The sequence below is a fragment of the Telmatherina bonti genome (assembly GCF_933228915.1).
Source record: "Telmatherina bonti genome assembly, chromosome: 5".
Classification (NCBI taxonomy): Eukaryota; Metazoa; Chordata; class Actinopteri; order Atheriniformes; family Telmatherinidae; genus Telmatherina; species Telmatherina bonti.
This window is the reverse complement of record NC_136623.1, coordinates 17,919,390-17,930,426: the sequence shown is the minus strand read 5'-3', so window position 1 is coordinate 17,930,426 and position 11,037 is coordinate 17,919,390. Positions and strand designations below refer to the sequence as shown.

Below are 11,037 nucleotides of genomic sequence, written 5' to 3'. Positions count from 1 at the left end.
CCACCAGTCGACGTATACACGTGTAAATAAAAGTGCGCAGCTGGAGCTACATGTGTACACACCTAACGGCGAATGTTGTGAGCTCTTCAAACCAAAATATTTCCCCAAAGCTGTCTGACAGGGAAGTGGAGGAAGAAACAGAAGCCTCAGAGGAGGACAGAGCTTGTTACGGTGCTTCTGTCAGATTATTTGCATCAAAACAAGAAGCAGGAGGAAGATCATGTTTGTTCCCTTGCCGGTGCCGTTCGTCTTTCAGAGAACTGCCCCTGACCTCAACGCCTGGCGTCTCAAGTCCCCTCTGGCTCTCCGCTCCAACTCCGGTAAGACATTTTTTTTTATCTCTTGTCCCGGCTACACCTTGCCCATGTCGGCAAGCCTTGCAGACCCGCCTCGCACTGAGCCGAGCATGCACTTGCAGCGGGGAGAAGTGTCGGCGCACACACCCACTTACACACGCACACACTCCTCGGTCTCCTTTTTGAGGGCTTAAAACTGGGTCTTTTGCGCTCTTCGAGCGGCTGTTTACAATGATAAGAAGCCCTCTGCGAATGCACAAGACAGTCCGGAGTGATTCAAAATGAATGTCAGAAAATGTCCATTTTCTTGCTGTCCAGCCTGTGAGCCGAAGCGATGATGTGTTGGTTAATCTTCTGGCCGCCTGTGTTCCTTTCTTCGGTTATTTTGCTCTCCTGACTCCGTCCCCGTCCTTCCTTTCCTCTCCACTGCCTGCGCCTGAGCCTCAGCCTCCGACTCTCCCCAACTAGACTCTCGGCAGGCAGGGAATATTCATGCCAACTTATCGATCCTGCGGAGATCGATTCCTGGGCCGGTGGAAGCAGTGAGAGGGGGCGATAGAAGGAGAGAGTAGGTGCACGGAAGAGTACCACCATACTGAAGCATACAGATGGGGAAATACACAGTTTTTTTTTTTTTTTGTTTGTTTGTTTGTTTTATTTCCCATAATGTTGTGCTTGTGATTGTTTGTCACTGGGCTTTCTGCACGCTGTCCATCTGCTTCTTTGCGGTTGTCGCGTTGACTTCCGTGCACACGAGCTGTCAAGCTTCCCAATTTTGGAAACATCTCCAGAAATGTACTTGGAAGTGACTGCGTCTCTGTCCTGTTTCGTGTCTGCTGCACGGTTGGAAGCGGAGCAGCAGAGGGAGTGTGGAGTCTGGGCGGGGGAGGAGGGAGCCGGCTGAAGCTGTGGCGCCGTCTGCGTTTCATCTGCGTTCAAGTGGAAGAAAAGGACGCATGGTGGGAGCAGTCAGGCCGGCTTCAATGTGTCACTGACTGTCGTTGTCAGAGAGATCTAGCTCAGTTCAGTCTAGTTTCTCTGACATGCAACAGCTGCTCAGCTCTTTACCCCCCAGACATCATCCTATTCTGTATATTTACACTGAAGAACTTCTGTGTAAAGCATGAAAAACAATCCCTAAAAAAGGGGAGGGTGATAAAGTAATTTGAGCATCCAATTGTTAAAGTTATTGATTATTCCCTTTACACACAATTCCTGGCATCAGTGTGTTCTAGGTATGTATTCTTTAGTGTGTATCCTACAGTGGATGGGCTCTTAAAGGGCCAGCCCCCTCTTAGCACCACCAGCTCCCCGCACATCTCCAGATCACTTTGAGCCCATCTGATTCCAGAGATGCCCAGCTTCACACTTAGTCCACATACTCAGTCAACAGTGTGGAACATTACAACAGTAAGAAGACAGGTGATAGAGGTGGAGAGAAAAAATAGAGGAATGAAAGGGACCTGTTACCTGCCGTATCTCTAGAGAGGAAAGGGGGTGAGACATTGGAACGAGGATGAGGCAAAGGCGCAGGAACCGGGGGAGGAGGAGTGTTCGCCCTCCACACGTTGAAAAATGGCGAATGTCAGAACGAGATAAAAAAAAATGTGGAAAGAGAGAGCGCGCAAGAAGAGAAGTGGGTGAAAGTAAGAGCGGATGACAGAGTGAAAAACGAGGAGGGAAAGGAAAACCCAGTTTGAGCTTGAGAGGTGAGAGTAAACCACGGATGAGCCATTATGTTGCAGTGTCCCAGGCCGGGGCCAGCATCTGAATAAGCAGGCAAACTGATGGGATGTGTACACAGGCTGCTGAATTCCATAGATGCTGGGATAACAGCCATTTGCAATGCTATGCTGATTTTATTCAGTTTCTCTTACGCAGTAGCCTACGACACGCAGTCCTTTCCAAAATCGCTAGTGGTGGATCAGTTCAGCATCTCAGGATCAAAGCACAAGCTCGCTGTCTTTCTACAAGAGCTGAACAAAAGCAGACAGCAAGGAATGAAAGCACCTGGAAGTTTTCTCAAGCATGTTTTTAGCAACCTTTTGACTGGTTTCGCATCTTGTCCTTGAGCTTTAGCATATTTTTTTTCCTGACCGTAGCTGCACAGAGAGCACACACAGATTTCCCCGTGTCGTCGCAGGGCTCTTAACTTGAGCACTCAGTTAACTTGTCTCTTTGACTGGTGGCAGCTACTTGACTCCTCTACGCTGGAGCTTTGTGTGGGGTCAGAGGTCACAGCAGGAGTGTTACACGCAGCCCCACCTGACCCTTCGCTGCCGCCCCCCCTGTGTTTTCATTCTCTTTCATGTTACAACAGGCCTCGAGCACTCATGCACAAACCCTGTGGGGGCTTCACACACACCAACGGGCGCACACATATTGTCATGAAACAGACAGGCCATCATATACAGTAACACAAAACAAGCCTGTTAGTCCGTTTTCCACCTGGATAGTGAGCTGCTGTAACCAATCCAGGTTTTGTTCTATTTTTAATGGCGTCGTGTCTGTGGAGGTACAGGTCAGAGCCACCGCTGGATGAACTATTTGTGTAAACGTGTGTGTTTGTGTGGTAAAGTGGTTTGCGGAGCCATCAGCATTAACTGGTGTATGAAAGTTTAATGGGATATAGAGGAGAAACCGCAGGTTTCCCACACAGCGCAGGGTTTGATATGATATGATGGGACATCAAGGAGACTCAAGACTGCTTTTTTTCTTTCTCCTTATCTCTCACACACTTACGCACACACCTAGATTCAGTTCATCTCAGCTATGCATCTTCAGTCACACACTATTAACCACCATCTCCTGCTGTATACTATCTGTCTCTTTCATACACACAAGCACTTACACTGATACATTTCAGATGTTAGACACTCATAAATGACTCCCTGTCTGTTTATGCATTTCAGACAGAGAAATGTAAAACTACACGGTTACTGATTTCTTTTTTCCTCTTCATATTGCCTGACCTTATACTGTAGGGACGCTCTGATGTTTACAGTTTCACACATCGTATTCCACTGTATCTAAATGCATTAATCAACATGTCTTTTGTTCCGTTTATGTACTTCCTGCCTACTTTCAAGACGTTCCTATCAGGTGCACAGGGCAGTGGCACATGTCTTTAATTGCAACATGATGTAAGCAGATGCACATGCTCACCCATGAGCTTTGTGCTTATGTGTGTGTGACAAAGAGGGAGCAAATGTGTATGTGTGCGCACAAGCAGGAACACATGTGCAAACTAGTGTGTGTAGGTATAGATTAGTTTGTGGAGGGGAGCGTGCAAGTCGCAGTGTTAACATGATTGCAAATGACAAAATGTCAACCTGGGTTTGTTAGCAACATAATGGGGAATCAATAGACACGAGAAAGATGTCAATACTACATGCTTTATTGCATTAAGCTACCTCTCTCCTTTGCTGTAGCTCTCTCTCCCCTCTTCTTTTCCCTTTCCCTCCCACTCTCCGCTCTATGTCACAACACAAAACCCTCTCCTCTTTTGCTCTGTGGTGGTAGAATTAGATTGCAGCATATGAGCCGGCCACACGGGCCTGAATGTAGCATGCTGATAGAAGGAGTCCTCAGAAGCTAATTTGTGATTAGTTTGTCTATTTATGTGAGTTACGCTCACACAGATACGCCCAGCACCATTTGACAATATTACAAAAGAAGCCACAGCATGTCTTATTAACCCATGTGATGATGTAATGAACAACCAATTAAAGTCAATGTTGGATGTACAGGAAGTGTTGAAATGCTAAAAAAAAAACAAAACTCAATTATGGAAATGTGAGCATGAAATCGCCTGTTCTTATTAAAAACACAATGCTCTTTTAAAACTTATATTGGGAATTAAGTCTGTTACATGCTTTTGGAGTAATCCTGCTAAATCCAGTCTATGAGTCTATAATGATGATATTATTACAGCTGTGTTGTTTGTGTAACAGCAGAGTTTTATAATTCCTTTTAATCCTATTATCTGTTTACCTTTTTTATTGGATTTGCACAGGTGTGCATATGCGTGGGTATGGTTAGTGGATTTGTGTGTATATGTGCACTGATGTGTGTGCTGGTTGAGACTAATGTAGTATTAATGCTGATGAGGTCCCACAGCTCATTAGCAGCAGTGAGTGGTATTGAGTTTCTCCAGGGACATGGGGGTGAACAAGACACACATATACAGTACATCTTCATCTTCATCAGCCATTACCGCACACACATACAGCATATATACACTTTCACACATGCCCTGTCACAGAGAAAGTGACCTTTACAGGCATGGTTTTTAAACGTACGTACTCCAACAAAGACGCTTTGAAGTAGACGCAGCAGGACGCTGCAAGGAAATAACTCAAAGACCGTAATGAGTTGCGTTTACAGGACGTCCATTAGGTTTGAATGTTTTAGCGAAATTGACGCAGACTCCCATCTGGAGGAACAGTTTTGCGTAGTTGGTCACTGTGTCCACTAAAACACAGGTCAGTATTAGTACTGACCAGGAGCCCAGTGACCACTTAATCAGACCTAGAAACCTTAATCATCTAGAGAACTCATGCAGAGGGATGGATGAACTGTGTGTAGTGTGTGTGAATGTGTGTGCGGGGCATTTAATCAACACATCAGCAGGAGTAAACACATACAAACCACCTGACTCCATCCTAGATATTGATTTATACTTCCTTCTGTGGTTGTAGTTGCCTCTCCTTATCTCTCCTTCAGTAACATACAGATGATGTGCATGCAGGGAGCTCAAGAAGACTTGACCTCTACATGGGGGACATCCTACTTTGAGAGTGTGTGTGTGTGTGCGTGCGGATGCTTAGTCAGTGGTAGCCTGGCTGTGATCAGGACTGAAGTAGGCATCTCCACATGCTGCCAATCACCTGCAACAACCTATCAAGCAGTTAAAGCAAGCAATGGAGCCCCTGCTGATTATATTGAACACTTTATTAACTGATTTTCAGTGATTTTTTTCCTCCTAAAATTGCCTGATTTATTCCATCATCACTCGAAGTCTCAGTGGCAGGCTCTCAACATTCCTCTGCTGAGTGGGACCCGAAGCCTCCAGTATTTTCTTTTGGCAGAATATTCAACATTTGTACTGTCTGTTTGCTGACGACTGTGGTCTCATTTATAGACCAACAATGTGTTTTCACTAGCTGCTGTCTTTTTTGTTGTTGATTGCTGCAGGCTGTCACCTCTGCCACCCGGCTCATGTGCCAGTACATTTAGATAATAAAAAAGACTAATAAAATCCAGGGGTTTGATTGGGTGTCTCCCTTTTAAGCCCAGCCGAGCGGACACCTAAATCAGAGGTCCTTCTCTTCTTTTCATTTAGCTGATAAGATTTATGATAATGAAGGGGTCTATTTAACCTTTAAGGTTCTGCTGCTGTCCTTCAGGCTGAGGGTGGATGAGAGTGCTCACCGATCAGGGTTTTTTTTTTTTTTTTTTTTTCCAGTTTGAGGCAGCGAACATGTCTGCTATAAGAAATATCACAGTGTAAGCAAATTCATCCACACACACACACACACACACACACACACACACACACACACACACACACACACACACACACACACACACACATGCAGAGTCAAGACACCAAAAGCACCTCAGCCTTTTGAGAGAGTTGAATGCTTGTTTAATCTCCTTTCTCTCCTTTTCTTCTCCGCATTTCCCTTTTTTTTTTATCACCCCCTATCCTTCCTGCTCTCTGTCCCTCTCTCTGCAAGACTATTCTGTCCTGAAATTAATCTGTTGTACTCCACCACCTCTTCTTCCTCTCATTTCCCTCGAGCGATCTCTCTCTTTCTTCTTGAAGTGCAAAGTCACACTTTTTCTCTTTTTGCTGCCAAAATATGACAATACTCAAGAGACAAAAAACACTTTCCAAACATAATTGTTTGAAAAGTTTAAATACATTTTTTTACTATTTGAAATCCCAACTTATAAATGATATTTATTCTTATTAACATTTGTATAAAACACGTTTCTTGTATAAATGATTTCAGCAGATCTCTTATTTGTCCACCTGTTTACATCTATACTAAAACATTAAGTGGTTTTCTTATTAGTAATATTATTGATGAGATAAAAAGACAAGGGTAACAGAGGGAGACTCAGACCCCTCCCTCTTCTCTACAAGGGCTGCACCCCTCCGACCCTTTGTCTGCTTGTAAAGGGGACAAGGGAGGAGGCGCAGAGCAGGGGGTGCCGCAGGAGTGACTAAGTGACCCCTCTCTCCCCTTTCTTTTGACGCTTCCATGTTCTCTCCATTTTGTTGTGCACATCCCTCTCCCTCCCTCCTCTTTCATCCTATTTCGTTACCCCTTTTTTCAGCCTGGTTAAGTCGCCATGGCTGTTGGCCTCACATGTCCTGCCCTCTCCCTCGTCTCCTTTCTCACATCTTCGGCAACAGCAGCCTGGTTGCCAAAGTGTCTGTAGGACACATTAAGGCCCATAAAAGCCTAGTCTGCCGTCGCACTCTTAACCACCAGTCAGAGGTAGTGTGCAAAAGTGACTTTAAATGAGTCTGTGATTACCTTGGAACATGGGGAAGATGCTGAAGTGGCCAAGAGAGTGCAAGACAAGGCCGCAGCGTCGGAAAGAAAGTGCATCTCTTGTTTGTTTCTTGAATCTCCTAAAGAAAATTGAGCAGAAATTAGTATTTGTTTCTCTCACAGCGAAGAGCTAAAAGGGGCTGCCTGAGTGGAACAAGTGAAGACAAGTTTTAATCCAAATGTGCCCCCCTTCCTCACCCTCCACTTCATCACAACCTGCTCGTCCCTCCCCTCCTCATCACCCCTCTTCCTAATTGGCCACATGCTGCCATGAGTGACAAGTATAATCATCAGTCAAATTATGATGGGGGAGAAGGTGGAGGCCAAAGGAGGTGGATGTGGAGGAGAGGAACAGCAGAAGGTAGTGAGGGCAGAGGGGGGTTGAAAGGGTGTGCTTTGATCAGAGACAGAGAGGGGGTGAGTGGGCAAACAGACAGAGCTACATGGAAACCTGCTGTCTACACACCTGCTGCTTCATAGATAGGCAACATTAGCACCCTAAGACCTCAAAAGCATTGCACACATGCTTTTCAGCAGTAATGAATTTACTGATTAGCTAAAAGTAAATGGAATTGGTCTCATATCTTGCCCCCTTGTAGTTACTGGAAAAAAACTTGGACGTTACGACAGTTGCAACCCAGGAAAGAACAATGAAATCTTACAGTGTGGTATTAGCTCAGCTTTAAATACTCACTAGAAGCCATCAGGCCACGTTGGTGTTATATTTGGATATACTTTGTTACAGAGAGCAGATGTTGGCTTTCCAGCCAACTAACGAGGTTTAAAGTAATTAGGAGTGCTGATGAAGCACTTTGATTCTCCGGCTGTGGCGGCCCTCTCATTAGCGGCTAGCTAGCTAGCGCTGCAGCAGGCGCTCCAGTCACATCCCATTAGGCGGCTCAATGTACACTCTGAATTAAGAGCAGGAGATTAAGAGGAGATGAAAACGGTCTGCGTATATATAGCTACACACATAAACATATGCACACATGTGCACAGATACACATTAATTCAAAATGTTTTTAAAAAGATCTGCAAGTCCACTTGCACCCACTCTTATGATGAAGTTATTAAAAGAAGCATTGACCCAAAACATAAAGACAACTAATAGAAGCTGGTCTTACCTCGAACATCATACAAACTTATCTGTACATGTATCCTGGTTCCAAACAGTTTCATTGTTTTTTTTTACAAATGAAAAGAAAACAAAAAAAAGACCACCTTGACAACAGTTTTTCCCCTCTTTTCTCACTATTCATCAATGTTCTCATCATGCTTTCCTCTCAGCGCTCTCCCCTCTCTGTCTCTTATCGTCTTTTGTGTGATGGAGTGATTATTGAGGACGTGGCTCCTGTGTTTAACACTGGTTGATGAAGTCTGCCTTTGTCTGTCTGTGCTAACCTGTCGCAACCGGGACACCACTTATAGCAAAATCAATACACAGAGTAGAAGAGGGAGGCCGGGCAAGGGACATAGAGAAAAGAAAGGTTGGGAAAGATGAGGGGATGGAAGGAGGAGGGGGGTTGAAGGTATAAAAATGAAGAGAGTCGGGATAGAGCAGGAAGACATCGAAAAGGAAAAAGGAAGAGAGAGGAGTGGCAGGAAATTTTAATACTTTGCACAGTGATGTTGAATGATGGTGTCATTCACTGAGTGAGTAAAGCAGGGCATTTATATGTATATGTTTGCCTTGCCTGTGCATGGCCTTGACCCAGGGACTGTTTGTATCCCTTGTGTTGTGCGTGCATGTGATTGTTTAAGCGCAGCAGAATGGGCAGCTCCTATCTGTGTGTGACTATCAGTTGTGTTTGTGTGTGAGCTTCATTGGCTTCCACTCCCCAGAGCTGAAACCAGTGTGAAGAGAAGAGGGGAACAACAGAGGAGGACGGAGGACGAGAAAGGGATGAGATGGGGAGGAGAGGTACGGGAGGGGGTGGGACGGGGGGCAGTTGCATGAGAGAGGCACAGCTGGGAAATGAGAAATGCAACCCCCTTCTCCATACCACCACCTTACACTCACACATCCAGCACACACACGATCCCCATCTCTTTATCCTCCCCTCAGGAAAGACGGGGTGGTGGTGGAGGAGGTGAAGGGAAGGGAAGGGAGAGGCAGGAGGGGGAAGGAAGAGATGGAGAAGGGGACAGATAGGGGCATTAAAATTCATGGTTTCTTTTTTTTTTATTTTCCCTGCTGAAAATCAATAGTGTTTACTATGAATGAGTGGAACAGTGGACAACAGTGGGGACAGAGAGAGACAGAAAGGAGGAGGAAGGTAAAAGAAGGAAGGAGGGAGAGGTAAAGAGGAGGAGGGGTGACTTTATTGCGATTGGCAGAAGCACCAGAGGCCAAGGTTAAAGACCAGCAGGGGCAGAGAGATAGAAAGAGATAGAAGTACAAAGTAAATTCAGTTGTCTTCTAAAGCAGACATACTTCCTTGTAAATGCATATTTATTGTGCACTACTATAATAATGTAAACTGCAGTCTTTCATGCTGGAATATTGTCTGCAGTAACATCAACCATTCAAGTGCCTTCTCTTTTCGGTCTTTCCATTCCTCTTTCTTCACTTTGACTGACTACCTTTCAGAAACTGTGTGTGTGTGTGTGTGTGAGTGTGTGTTTTAATTGGCAGCGGACAAATACGGCTGCCACAATTTTTTAAAAAAACAAACAGAAAAAACCATGCAGGTGAACCAAAACACAAAAGTGAACACACCGACTTCAGCCCTGCTCACGCTCTGAGATGTTTAGCAACCCTGACCCTGCTTCTTACAGCTGAAAGCCTGGAAGTTCAGGATGGCTTACCAGTGTTTTGATTAAGCACTGCCTGTGTCTCACACCACTCGATCAAAGAAGAACAGTGGGTCTTATCTCTCGTTTTCTCTTGTTTTAAAACTAGATGTATCCCCAACATGTTTCATGGCAATCAAAGCTTTTAAAACGGCTGTGTCATTTTTCTTCTGGCCAAGTTCTCCCATCGTGCTGAAAATAGATCATCTTTAAGTTATTTCTCAGACACAGTAGACTTTTATTAGCATATTTCTTTTGAATTTTTACATATGTGGTATATCATACTTTAACCATGAAGTTTGCATAGTTTTTTTTTTGGTTGTGTGTATATGGATGATTGTGAATGTGTGTATTTCTGCCAGCATGGCTACCATGTGAATCTGCCCCTTGTCACTGTGCACAGACCGGTGTGTTGGTGCTTTGTTGTGCATCTGGAGGTGTGTTTCTGTGGGTGTGAGAGAGAGAGAGCTGTGCAGACTGTGATATATATGCAGTGGGCTCATGCATTATGGAGCACACAGGTGAGATCGTCTAAATGTGAACTGCTGGTATGTGGAGGGTTCAGGGCCAATCTCACTGAAGCCTTTTGTATTAGCATAGCATCTCCATTTCAAATAGGCCTGTCAAAAACCAGCAGCATGTTTTATTCAGCAACAGATATTGATCACTTATCATGCATACATATCAAATCTATATTACATGCTAAATGTAAGCCTTTGGTATGGATGTGATAGTTCTTTGCAAATGTGCTGAATAGAAATGAATGTTATGCACATAAACCCTGGAGCCACCTAAGTTATGCATAATTTATTTTAGCGTTTTTTTTTTTTACTGTTGCAGTTATTTGATGTGGTAATTGTTTGCTGTACTGTTGATTCACCACTGAAGCAGGAGCTCAAAGTGACTTGTTCACTTGTTAGAGAAGAAGACTAAGCCAATAAAAGTGCAGCCATAATAGCTGATGTGTCCGGGTTGGACATTGTGTTGCCTTGTTGGACATGAAAAGGCCCTCTCCAGTGGGGATGGCCACGTTTGTTTCTTACTGCAGCTTTTCAAACATTAAAGTAAGTAAGTGTCGCTTGGTAACTTTAATTTCTCTGTCCACTCATCAAGCCTTTAGCTTGAGTCAAAATGACCTCCAAGCAGCCAGCGTTTCATTACAGCAGCTTCTGTTTGTCCATCAACATGTTTTTTTCCATCTATATTTCTCCATGTGTTAAAACAGAGACCCGAGGCCATCTCTGCCTCTCTATCATGTGCTGGTTTTTACCATCATGCTGCTTCGGTGCTGCACTAAATCTCTCTTCTCTAAATGACTGGAGTGGATGAGAGGTCACAGTATATGGGGGGGAAGGAGGACAATGTGGGCTGTAGCTGTG

The 11,037-nt window shown here is 44.6% G+C and overlaps 1 protein-coding gene across 1 annotated transcript in view; it reads left to right on the top strand.

The window, feature by feature from the left end:
- Window positions 1-220: 220 nt before the first annotated feature.
- Window positions 221-11,037, top strand: part of pou2f2b (POU class 2 homeobox 2b) — a gene marked incomplete at both ends in the record, with an annotated part of 38,557 nt that continues 27,740 nt past the window's right edge. Inside the window, one exon of the mRNA XM_079240358.1 lies at window positions 221-320. Coding sequence (XP_079096484.1) covers window positions 221-320 — 100 coding nt within the window. The remainder of the gene's footprint in view (window positions 321-11,037) is intronic.